The sequence below is a fragment of the Poecilia reticulata genome, chromosome 12, assembly GCF_904066995.2.
Source record: "Poecilia reticulata chromosome 12, P_reticulata-male-v2, whole genome shotgun sequence".
Classification (NCBI taxonomy): Eukaryota; Metazoa; Chordata; class Actinopteri; order Cyprinodontiformes; family Poeciliidae; genus Poecilia; species Poecilia reticulata.
Genome location: NC_088841.1, coordinates 27,648,038 through 27,660,916, shown reverse-complemented (window position 1 = coordinate 27,660,916; position 12,879 = coordinate 27,648,038). Strand labels below are relative to the sequence as shown.

The window sequence follows — 12,879 nt, the reverse complement described above, 5'->3', positions numbered from 1 at the left end:
TCAGCTTTCAGTCTGAAAAATATTATCCAATATATTTTGCAGATAAGGCGACTCTGTTAATTTTCAGCCAGGTTTTCTGGCATTTTTTGGGGTATTGTTATTTCTGAAATTTCATTCACTTCTGTTCTTTTAGTCTTAGCAATTGAACTTGCATATGTTCTCAAAATTATCTACAATTCAAATTTTAGGAGTTTCCAGTTGTTACAAAATGTTCTTTCTACCAAAGATTTATACCAGAAGCGTTGGATTAAAGAAGGAACGATTTCAGAAACCACCTCATGTTTAAGGATGGAGCTGTTCAGTTTCCAATAAGACCCCTAGGATGAGTATTGGGATTCACAGAAATTTGCATTAGTATTGCTTTGTGGTCAGATAAAAGAGTGGTGAGGATATTAACATTAATAGCATTGCTATCCAAACAATTGAAAATCAACCAGAAATCTATATGTGATAAATTAGTAAAGGCTTTGTTGCTCCACGTATATGAACTTATATCAGGATTTTTTTTCTCCCTCCAAATATCAACCAGATTAAATTTAAGCATGAATTGTATCAGATTAGAAGCCTTGAAGTTAAGGTTTGAGGAGGCCATCTGTCTTTAAGGCTGTCCAAAGCGATATTAAAATATCCCCCATCACTATCAATGCATTTGGATAAACAGAAAGAAAGTGTGAGAGAATGGACTCTAAGGCAGTGAGCAACATATCATTATCACATTTTAAATGATATCCATATAAATTGACTAGCAAGATTATAGTCTCACCGACGTCAATAATTAAAATTAAAAAATGACCTTTGGGATCACCCTCAGAGTGTAATATCAGTAATAATATCAGTACCAGCAGCTCTTTCTGAGCCATGTGAAAACCAAATGTCATTGCCCCATTGAGCTTTTCATAACTGTACATCATCCTTAACAGTGCCTCCTGGAAAAAAAGAAAAATCAGGTTTTTGCTGCTTTGCAAATAAAAATAAAGCTTTGCGTTTTATATTCTGTCTCAACCCCCTGGCATTAAGAGAAAAAACAGAAAATGACAATGTACCAAAAGTACAAAGAACAAGTACTATAAAACGTAGGGAAATTAGAGAACTAGAAGTACTAGAGAACTAGTACTAGTACTTCTCTAGTACTTTATTAGTGCTTTTATTAAAACACTAATAAAGCATTTATTAGTGCTTTAATAAATGAAAGCACTAAGATTCTATAACTTAGTGTTAAACAATCTCTAAAATAAGGGGGGAAATAAAAGACAACATATTTTACAGCTACAAAAAACAATATATAGCTATTGCTCTTTTTGATCTTTATCTTCTAACACCCCCATGACTAAAGTAACAAGCATATTGAATCACCTCAAAGTGAGGTCTTCAGAAGGCCTCAGTAAAAGGAACTGAGTATGGAATACAATGTGAGGTAATCAGTTCACACAGAGCAATGAAAGAAACGTGTATATTGTCAGAGTGAATCATCAAGTTGACATCTCAGAGGAAGTCGACTGAAGTGTAGGTATGGGAAGTCACATCAGCAGAGGATTTATCCATAAGGAAGCGATCAGGCTGCTCCAAACGTACCCAGTGACGTGCGGTGAGGCTCTGACTTGTGACGTAGACACCATCCATGTTATTGAACGTATGGAAATTTCGCGCATGCGTACAACGCTGGGGGGCAAAAAGACTAATCATTTACATTCATCCATAGCCGCGTTAACTCAGTGAAACTTAGAAATGTAGGTATTAATTTGGTGCTATGATCCACAGCAAAGTGATCTGTAGTGGCCAAGCTACGCAGACTCGTTGCCATAGCAACTGACAACAATGCCACTTCATGTTTTAGGATTTAACACCAAAAAACATTCAAGAATTTTGCACACAGAACAAAACATTAAGTTTGTTGTTGTACGTTTTAGACCTAATGTTTTATTAATAAATAATTGCTGTGGTAGATTAGCTTCCGCTTCTACTTTACTGCATTATTTGAACATTAACTGTAGCCCACAAAACGCACATTTAATTAAAAAACTAAACAAAAGCATCTTATTGCTGTCTTACCTTTACGTATCAATGAAATCCATGCGCCGCTAATTCTGTATAAAAATATCCGTTCATCCAAAGCCAAGTTTATCCTCCATGTCTTTTCTACTCCGTCTGAGAATCAAACTGTCCTGAAGTAAAACCTTCAGCTCCGTGTTGGTCTAACTTTAGTTATCATCTCCTGCTTCAGTTGAAAATCCACTTTAGAAAACTGTTCAAGTGTAGAAATGTAGTCTTTCATGTTGAAGAGAGAAGAAAACAAATATATCGCTGTACTTCACTTATTTACTGTGTGACTAGCTCCATGGCTAGCTCGCTGTGTCTTACTCTGCAGTTGTGCAGTCACAATATCTGGGATCATGAGCGCCCCCAGCGGTGAGGCAGGCAGTTCTCTTGGACGAACATGCTGTCATATAACGGCGGCCAGTGCAGTGAGTGAGAGGTTGAGCAATCCCAGGTGAGGCTCAGCTGCTGCTGCCTCACCTGCTTCACTTCTGAGGATTTGAATGGGAAAATGCGAAAATCCAGCGATTTTGAAGAAAAACTAATCAGACTTGGTTAAGCTAAGTAATAAATAGATACTTTATAGTATATGAAAATAGCAATATAAATGATTTTATATTATATATTATTTTTCCATGATGCCTCCCCTGACCGCATGACACTGCTCCTTTCCCTCAACGATGACGCGGGTACCTGCAAAATTAACCTTCCTTCCCTCTTTCTTTGCAGCTTCAATCATGGGCCACAGCTTGTTTCGTGTTGCTTTGTCGTCAGCAGTTAAATCTTCAGCAAACCTGAGTCTGTTCTTGAGATATTCGCTCTTTGTTGCCATCTTCCACAGTAAGTCTCTTGTAGATCTATTCGTGAAGCGGATGATGGTGGTCCTGGGCCTCCCTGATACATTCCCAGGCGGTGGACAATGTCCATGTCATCTGAGATTTTATGTTGCGAGTCAGGTAACATGGCACAGCAGATGTTCATGATAGTAAAGGTATGACATCAGCATCTGCACTGCAAGCATGAGAATCAGAGACTGTAGTCATGATCCGTGTTAGCTAATGTAGCAGCAGCAGATGCGGCTTCAGCTGCGGAGCTTGTTGTTATATTTGAATTATGCAAGTATCTAAATCCTCTATTGGTCCATTTGAACTTTACTTTTTCTTTTAGTTGTGTTGGGCATTCACCTGATAGCATCATTGCTACCAACTTACTTTCATTAGTTGTATATCCAGAAATATTCCCGTACTCTTTAAGGTTTTCTAGTAGAGCTGGCACTGATTGGAGTGGTTCTTTTAAAAGTACTAATAGATCTTCGGCAAACAATGATATTTTATGTTTCACCCCTCTTTCATCTTTTATTCCCTGGATTTGTTAATTCTGTTTGTTTGTTACTCTGCAGTAGTAAGCCCCGCCTATGTCTCACAACTCCTCGGACTTGCTACTGCCCAGTTCTCTGTCTAACAGGTCCGGAAAATCCCCAAAACTTGGGTCTTACTCTAGAGGCAGTTTATGAAGGATTATCTAGTCAAACTGGGGTCGGAAAGGACTCGTCTAGCTCTGACTACCTTCAATCCAGAAGTTATGACCCTTTACAGTTGAGGAACAATCAGCTGAGTAGCCCTCACAGCTGCATAACCCCTACAACCACTCCTGTTAACGGTAGCTCCTTTCCTAAAATAACGGCACTTGTTAACGGCTAGATTAGGTTTAGTGACTTAAATTGAAGTCCCAGGGTCATTATTCTAAAACTCACCAGAGGAAAATACAAAGCCACCACATCTCTAGAATCATGTATGCTAATTTCACTACATTCAGGAGAACCAATAATGATCACAAATGACACAATTAAACTCACTGTCCACAACTCTCATTAATATTTTAGAATATAATTTTTATTAAGCAAGCTTTAGCAGGGGCATATGACAAGCAGGTTTACTCTTCCAAAGATTATAACATTGGTAGGAATATAATAAAATCAATTTAAAATCAAATACTTCCTATCTCCATTCCTATCCCTAACCTGTGTCACTAAGTTCACTGAGCGAGGCTTTGGGGAGAGGGGCAGGTCAACTCATACCCGATGTCACTTGGTCTCGGCAGCTGTATTCCTCAGGTATCCTCGGTCAAAGTCTTTGTCCAGGCGGAGCAAAGTCCTCTTTTAGAAGAGATGCAGAGCAGATCTGTTCGTTATTTTTCCAACGTGCAGAATCTTTGTCTTTAAACGACCTCCGTCTCTTCTCCGAATCGGCTGCAGTAGGGTGGAGAGCGTTGGGTGGAGGCAGAGGAGTTGGTCGGATCAGGAACCAGGGTCGGGGCTGGTGGAACTCGCCCCTTCTCGGCAGCGTGAAGTCTTTGAGCTTCCCTCGGTCCCGGGGTGTAGTCCTCTGTTAGTCTTTAGCCTGCTTCCTCTTGTTGGCTCCCCTTCTGCGCCGCGGACGAAGAACCACTTTCCTCCCCTGTCCTCTGGTCTTTATGCCCTCTCAACCCAGGGCTGTCCACAGGGCAGGGCTACGCGACTTTAGAGCCTTCCTATTGTCTGTGGAAAGTTCCAACCTTCCCCTTCATCCATCACCTCCCTTATGACTCAATTATGCCTCATTACAGCAACTCTCCGGTAATTTCCTCCTTCCACTGGCCATCTGTTGCTCCAGCCCCCCCTCCTAGCTCAGTGTACTCGTTGCAACACAGTATATTCTAGTCCCTAAGTCTTTCTACATTTTATCCCTTCATTACAAAACATAATCAATTCGTTACTTTATCAACCTATTGCTTCAGTATGATTCTTTCTTACTCATCATATCTGTTTCTTTAATAATCAATGATCCTTATACAACAATCAAGTTGTTACTGTTAACTCAAAAGTACAACCTAAGTTTCCATAATGTATTATAACATTTAACTGATCAAAAATACAGAACATATATTTTGATTACACATTACAGACATGATTACATATTACAGACATTCCTACTTTGACATGTGTATTATTATTTTATACTTGTTACTTTTAATCATCATTAAATCAACATACAAGATTTACTGTTATTTCTCAGGCCTTTATTCCGTTTTCTGCGTGCACCTGGACAGATCTCACATTCTCATACCAGTTTTCACGACAGACTACAATGTTTAAAATAAAAAATAAAAACTATTCAGCAAACACCTGGAAAATATACATTATTGTGCTCACATGACCCAGGTTAGTTTAGTCAGATATTTGAATAAATTATATTTTGTGTATATTTTATTCCAATTTTGTGCTTTATCCATAGGACCTGCTTTGTCCCTATTCTCAAGAATCACTGTCCTACGTTTTTATTCACAGACCAGTGTATTTGGTTTGTGAATAAAAACATTCTTGCCCATAATTTGATAGTTATTGGGCACAGATCCGCCCCCTCCTCACGATGGACCCGGTGCCTGAACAACATGGAGGCTCTGAGAGTCATTATGAGACTGAGGGCAGCCAGACGGGTTTATTTAGTTATTATATTTAGGTAAATATTATTGCTGAGGGGCACAAGCAGGCATTCTGACATACAGATAAAAACAATTATAAATTGAAAAAAAAAAGCTCAAAAAGGCCACTAGGGGCATCAAAGACAAAAGGAGCAGGGGCTCAAGTGCCCTCTACCTCCCTCCCCTCTACACATGCCTGGATAAAGCAGTTTGATTATATGAACATGGTTATACGACAGCCTTTTAAACATCATGCAGCTTTTTAAATGTTACATTTATAGTATATATGGCAGCTTTAGCAGAGACTAGACAGCATCAGGGCAGGTCGTCTTCCAGATCCAGGTCAGAGAGACGTTTCTCCAGTCAGATCCTCTGCAGACGTCGGCCTGGGAGATTATGATTCTGGATTTGGTTATACATATGACCTCACTTTACCATACCAGGATTTCATCACTGACAGAACTCCTGGATCTTGTCTTTTCATTATCTTCTCCAGTTTCTCAGCCTTGGCTGTTTCTCCTTTCTCCTTCATTTTCTCAATCAGAAACTCCAAGTTGACTGAAGTTGACAGTGAGTCAACATTCAGGGCGATCTCTTCCAGCTTCATTACATGTTGGTAAGCTTCTTCCATAAACTGATTCTTCTCTTCCTCTAGTTTCTCTGTCTCTTGTTTCAGAGCTTCCAAGATGCCAGTCATCCCTTCTTGTTTTACTTCATATTTTTCTTTCACCTCTTCCAGGGTTTTCTTCACTCTCCTTGTTTTGCTCACATATCTCCACTGATCTTTCACATGATCTGAAACAGGACATTTCTTGGTACAAACGGTGCACTTTCCCCAGCTCATGACTTTACATTTTGAAGGAGACGGGGCTGTTGTGCATGGAAAGTGACAGGTCTCCTCGCAGACAGTACAGCAGGTGGCACCATCAAATAAACCCAATAGCCATTTTCCAACACCTATGTTTTCTTTGTCCTTATAAACTTCATCAACTTCTATTGTGAAGTTCTTATCATTCTCCAGTTTCTCCTTATTTTTCTTCAGAGCTTCCTCAGTCTGTCTGATCTCTCTTTGTTTCAGATCCCTCTGGTAAATTCTGTCTTGCAGGTTGTGGATGGAGGCTGCCAGATGGATTCGGGATGTTATAACATCCAAAGTTGTGTCCAATCTTTGGGGCTCAACTGTTTCCATGAACTTTACCAACTTGTTCATTTCCTCCTCTGCATCCTCAAACATCCTTTTGAGTATCTTCATGTTGTTTGGATGTGATCGCTCTTTACTTTGGCAGTTATCAAACAGGAAGTGAACCGGATCATTCCTCTCATCTCTGGCACATTTAATCTTTGCAGCTTCAAGAGCTGTCAGAACATTTTCAGGGTACATTCCATTTGAGTGGGTGCAGAGAGCAACAATGTTTTTCTCCAGGTCTTTTCCAAATAGAGACAGAACCGAGTCAAAGACGTATCTTAGATGTTCTTTCACTCGATTCTCAGTAGCTTTGACCACCAAACCCACTGCATGAAGCTCATGGACTCCATGTTCTGACTGGAACAGTTGAAGCAGTTGCTCCCTGATGATAACATCCCGTTCAATCCCTCTGGTGTCTCCATAACCAGGAGTATCAATGATGGTCAGAGAAAAGGGCAGAGCTTGACATTCATAGACCTGATAGACCTTCACATCAGATGTCTGACTTTCTGTCTGACTTTTTTCTTCTTCTATCACTTTAAACCAGACTTGATCCTCAAACTTCACTCCCATGGCGTGGTTGATCAGAGCGTCGATCAGAGTAGATTTTCCTGTTCCTGTTTCTCCAACAACTAAAATGGTTTTATTTGGAGTGTTGGGGTTTTTTTCACCAACAATCAATTTTTTCAAGGATCCCAAAGTTTCTACTTTTGGTTTCAGCTTGTAGACAGCAGGACATCCTAAAGGAATCAGAGTGTATTTGGAGATTATGTCTCTGTATTTGGATGAGATGTCAGAACGCCTGGAAAAAAAAAATATATATATATATATATATATATATATATATATATATATATATATATATATATATATATATATATATATATATATATATATATATATATATATATATATATATATATATACAACATTATCGTGCTGTGCAGAGAGAACTTCCGGATCAGACCACTTGTAAAACGTTAAGTAATGGAAATTGAAATTGAGCGCTCGGTCCGTGTATTTTCAGGCAGTCGGTTTTTCGTTTGAAATGGAAAATGAAAAAACGAAAATAGACTCGTTTTTTCATTTTTCATTTAGAAAACCTAACTCGGAAATCGGATTTTTGGCTCCGTTGTCCGATTTCCCATTAAGCGCACTAAACGAAAATGGAAAAAAGAAATCGGATTGGATAAAGAGCGGTTAATTTCACCTGAGTGAAGTTGGCCCCCCGACCTTCTTCAAATCAGACAAAATTGGTGTCAAACGTTGCTGGCCCCTCAACTTTTATGAAATCCAACTTTCTTACTATACTGTAGTATTTCCTGCCAGCAGCAAGTCAGTTTAAGTAAAGCTCCCGTGAGAAACAAATAATACCTCACAAATCCTGCCACCGAGAAAAATGGTTAGCCTGAGTTTTTAGTTTAGGTTTTTATTTTGAAAGGCCAGAGCACCGGGGCGTGGCTTTCCACTGCAGCCATATCCGTCTCGTCTCTGGTCCAGCAAGATGGCCGCCATTGTACTGCGCCACTAGCAGCGATAAATGGAGGTAAGTTTGTCACAAAAAGTTGTTGTAAGTTTAGGCTAGAAAGTAGCCCTTATAGCTTCATGTACAAACTTAGTTCATGCGCTTTCTTTGAAATATACTCCGGTTTTCGGAGCAGCGCAGCTCCGCTAACGGGGCCCGGCGGCTCCAGGCCCAGCGGTCGGGTGGAGGTGTTTACCCCGCTAACCGCGGCCTGATCTCGGCAAGTGACTTTGTGGTATTGTGCTGCTATTCATCTGAGCTCCAAACTGTTTTGGAGCTTTGCTCCCAGTAAACGGTGCCCAGTGCAAGAAGACGCCACCGAGGGAGAAGGACAATGCTCCCACTGAGCTTTTAGTTTTTGGAAATTTTATTTTCCTTCAAACAAATAATGTAGTTATTTTTGAATGATTTTTTGGTGGTGCCACTATTTCTTCATCTATTTTAGGGGGAGAGTTTGTCATTTTGGATTTTTTATTTTGAATTGGGACTTAAAGCACCTAGGAAATATTTTTAAAAAACAAACATTTTCAGGATGTTTTTTTTTCAAGGATGTATATGGGACTCTGTTATGGACATCATTCTGATTAAAATTAATTGAATTTTGGGACATTTCTTTTTTGCACTGACATGAACTATGGTATTTAAATATAACTGGAATATTATTGTTGAGACATTTTGGGTACTGATCAGTTATCCTTACTATCATTATGGACTTTTTAATAAATCTATTATTGATAATAATGAACAATTTCCATGCTAATGTTTGAATATTTATTTTGTTAATAAATTAAGCTGAGTACCATATTTTACCTGTGCCACGTTTCTGGTTTCATTTTTACCCAGGAAGCAAATTGGATAAAACGTTAGTCAAACAGTCACTGGGACTGACTACTATATATATTCCATTGAGGGACAGTAACTTTAACATTACATACACCTTTCTGAACAGGCGAGGGCGCAGTTTCTCAGTCTATAATCAGACATTAAAGCGACTTGAAACCATTCCTCCCTCCCTGGCACCTGCAGACCCGGGCCCCCATAGGCCCCCATCCCGAGCCCGGGGGGCAGCCGCCTCCCCAGCACCCCCTGTACCTCCGCGCACCATGACTAATATGTCTGCAAAATTTGGTACATTTTTATATTTTTTGTAGGCCTCCAAAGAGCCAAATCATTTACAGTAAGAACAATAAACACAGTGAGCCTTTGCGCTTTTGCTGCTTGGGCCTGATTATTGGTGACTCAAGTTTTTACTTACTGTGAAGCCATCTTCTTTCCAAGATTTCCACTGAGACACAATCAGATGCTTGATAACTGTCAGCCTGTGAATTGAGAAAATGTGCGGTTATTTCTTATTTTTTTGTATGATAACAAAACATTGTTTGACATTTGGTTCAGTGGCAGATCTAGAAGATTTTACATACATGGGGTGAAAAGGGTGGCAAGAGGCCTGGTGGCAAAGCTGGAACTGCTCGGTGAAATATATTAAAATATATATATATAAATGGAGTCAAAACCACTTCAAAGTTATTTACTGTGTCACTGTCTCATCTGAGAAAACAGGTGTTGGTTATAAAGGATCTTCTGTTTCTCTCCTGTCCCTCTGTCCTCATCTTATCTAAACATCCCAGAACCTCATTCTGAGAGATTTTGCTGATGTATTTTGTCTTTCTGGAACTTCAGACATCAGATTTTACCGGTACCGGTCCAGCAGCAGCCATCCTCCAGTGGAGCCGCCTGCTTTGTGAAAGCGCCTTATGGACAGCAGCTTAAATAAATTATATACTTATTATTATAAATACTAAGATGTAAATTAGACAACAGACCAGCAGCTGCTCTGTTTCCCCCAGATCAGGATTAATAGAGGAAAGTGAGCAGGTCTGAGCGTAGCCCAGCTTCATGCATCCGGATGTTTTTGTGCATCACACTTTTCTAAATTTGTCAGTACGCCAAGTTCTAGAGTGAAAACTGCGCAGGGTTTTATACATGAGGCCCCTGGACAGGTCGCCAGTCTGTCGCAGGGCAACACAGAGACAGACAACCACGCACACACCCAGGGATAATTTAGACAGATGAATTAATCTAACAGTTACGTTTTTGGACTCGGGGAGGAAGCTGGAGTAATACAAAAATCTATTTTTGCTATTTGTATCTTATAACCATTCAGTGTAAACGGATTTAAGGTTGGTTTCTGTTTTCAATATCTATCTAATAATAAAAGAACAGTGCCAAAAGCCTATTTATGAATAAGATTAGTTATTCCAGTTAATGTTTGTGTAAAATAAAAAACCTAAAGATGTCTGATGTCAACTAGTATTTTTAGATTACATCAACATTAAATAAAATATTAGTTTCGTTTCACTTTAAAACCTGTCTTACCTGAGTTGTTGGGTCAGTGAAGCTCTGTCATGCAGCAGGGAGCAGGAAGAGCACAGAGGACGCAGTTTGCAGAGCTTTTATATTCCAGCAAATGAGGGCTGATGGGTGGTGCAATGAAATGAAATCACATGACTTCTCAGAAATATTCCGTCTCACAGGTGCAGACTGTGTGTGTACAGGTGTCCAGTGTCAGTGGTTTAACACACCCTATATGCAAACTTTTCCCTTCATACCACAATTCAGTTCTGTTTAGTTATGTAGATCTAAATTCAGACCATGTTGTCTTAAGGCATTTTAGAAAAAGTAATTTTAGTCCAATCATATAATCATATACATACAGTTTTTGGAGCACTTCATGCTTCCATCTGCTGAAAAGCTTTATGGAGATGAAGATTTCATTTTTCAGCACAACCTGCTGACAGAGCCAAAACCACTGGTATACTCACCATGGTGCTACTGTTGGCCTGCCAACTCTACTGACCTGAACCTCATAGAGAATCTGTGGGATATTGTGAAGAGAAAGTTGCTACATGTAGCAAGAAACTGTACCACTTTCTTGCTACAGTTCAGACATTAATCAGAATCATCAATTCAGGCTTTTTAAAGCTTGGTGATCGGTCAGAAAACTCCCTAGTTACCAGAGCGAGGCAACAGGTGATGACCTGACCTGGACAGTCGGGGTCGACTTCTGATCCCACCTTCATGTGAGTGTAAACATCCCAGATTAACAGATTAACATTCGGGCATAAACGTCAGTCAACGTCAAACATTCATCTGTGGAAACTCAGATTATTTCATCTCCTCCTGAGACGTTTGAATGTTTTAACTGACCTGAACTGAGGCGTCAGCCAGGCTGTTTAAAACCAGTGGATGGACTGACTGGTTGGACTGGATGACATTCCTATGTGACCTGGATCATTATGTTCATCAGTTGCTGTGAAAGGAAACTTGACGTCTTTAACTCGGGACCTGAAGTCGGATAGACGTTCAGAGCTGTGTGTGAAAAGTTGCTGAACTTTGAGCAAATTGTTGCTGAGAAGTAAATGAATTGATAGGAATTTTTCCTGAACCTGCATAAAGAACCACAGACAACGAATATGAGCTTTAAAACCACTGACCTTTTATCCTTTTAAACATTAAAGTGTCATTTCCACACATTTTCCACCTTCATCTCATGTTCAATGTTTCATTTCTTATCAGGTATTTTTGTTGGAATTGAACTTTTATCCAAACTGAATGATTTAAACTTGTAAACAAAGTTTGCAGCTTTATTGTCTCTCCGTCGTGTTGAGATTAATTTTTCGAACCCACATGTGCAGAACACACTCTGGAGACGGGTAAAGGTTAAGGTGCTCGTCTTTGTGGTTCTGGGTCTGGGTGGAAATGAGACAGGTAAGGGGTGTTCAGGGGTTGTGGGAATTTACAGTCCTGCTATAGACCTACTTGCTGATGAGCTTGTCTCAGCACGGGGAGGCAAGGATCCGAGCTGCAGGTTGGAATGAGGGGCGTGAGCTTCTCTAGAGGGCGGACAGGTGAGTGGAGGGTTGATCTCACATGAGGAGCCAGGAGGGATCTGCTTGACCAGGGATCTGCCACTGACAGAACTGAGAGCTGGTCTCTGGGATTGTGGCCACCAACAGGTAAGATCTGCGGGGTCTTGAGGACCTTCGTCAATTTGCCGAGTTTCGTGGAAGTTCGTGTTTCAGGGCTTCGTGGAATGACAACCTAGGAGAGGCAGCACAGAAGGAGATTGCTGGAGAACAGGTAGGTCGGAGGTGAGCTAACAATGGTATTACCATCTCAGGCTAACACTCTGGCACAGGAGTGTCGGCAGCTCCATCCTCATAAACTCCTCCAAACAATGTAAGTGGCAGCAGGTGTCCACGCCCTCCAGAAGGTTATTATTAAGGTAATTATCTCATATAAATGTATTGTTTACTTCATTTTTTCTACAGCAGAAGTTGTCTCCAGAGTGTAACAGACTAAATTTCAAAATGTTGGAAAAACTTTATTTTTTTAATGAAAATTTGTGGGGGAAAAACCGAGTCCATGAGGATCCTCATTCCAAACACATTCAAGTTTTCACTTTATGTGACTGAATCTAAGAATATCAAATATATTTTAAATTTAACTGAATATATGACACAATATATAATAAAATACAAAGACTTGCATCTTATTGTATAGGTTATTAAATCACCACGTTGCCTGTAGTGATTATTAATGTCCAGCAGGTGTCAGTATTCAGTTTTGCTTTGGGTCGAAACGCGAGAACAACAAGGAGGGATGAGCTAGCGCT

The 12,879-nt window shown here is 40.0% G+C and overlaps 1 protein-coding gene across 1 annotated transcript; it reads right to left on the bottom strand.

Annotated features, from left to right (window-relative positions):
* Positions 1–3,904: 3,904 nt before the first annotated feature.
* Positions 3,905–12,420, bottom strand: LOC103474067 (uncharacterized). Its single transcript, XM_081613905.1, has 6 exons — positions 12,391–12,420; positions 12,024–12,305; positions 11,888–11,953; positions 10,581–10,604; positions 9,460–9,523; positions 3,905–7,419 (listed from the first exon to the last, which is right to left on the bottom strand). Exons 1-6 carry the CDS (start codon positions 12,418–12,420, stop codon positions 5,906–5,908), a joined length of 1,980 nt encoding a protein of 659 aa, XP_081470031.1. The 3' UTR covers positions 3,905–5,905.
* Positions 12,421–12,879: the final 459 nt, after the last annotated feature.

Bases quoted from the DNA above. Each gene is read 5' to 3' on its own strand.
- LOC103474067 (XM_081613905.1), bottom strand. From the start codon at position 12,420: ATGGAGCTGCCGACACTCCTGTGCCAGAGT. The intron at 10,605-11,887 runs GTTCGAAAAATT...GCTGCATGACAG, and splicing joins AGTGTGTTCTGCACATGTGG to AGCTTCACTGACCCAACAAC. The intron at 9,524-10,580 runs GTAAGACAGGTT...CTCAATTCACAG, and splicing joins TCACTGACCCAACAACTCAG to GCTGACAGTTATCAAGCATC.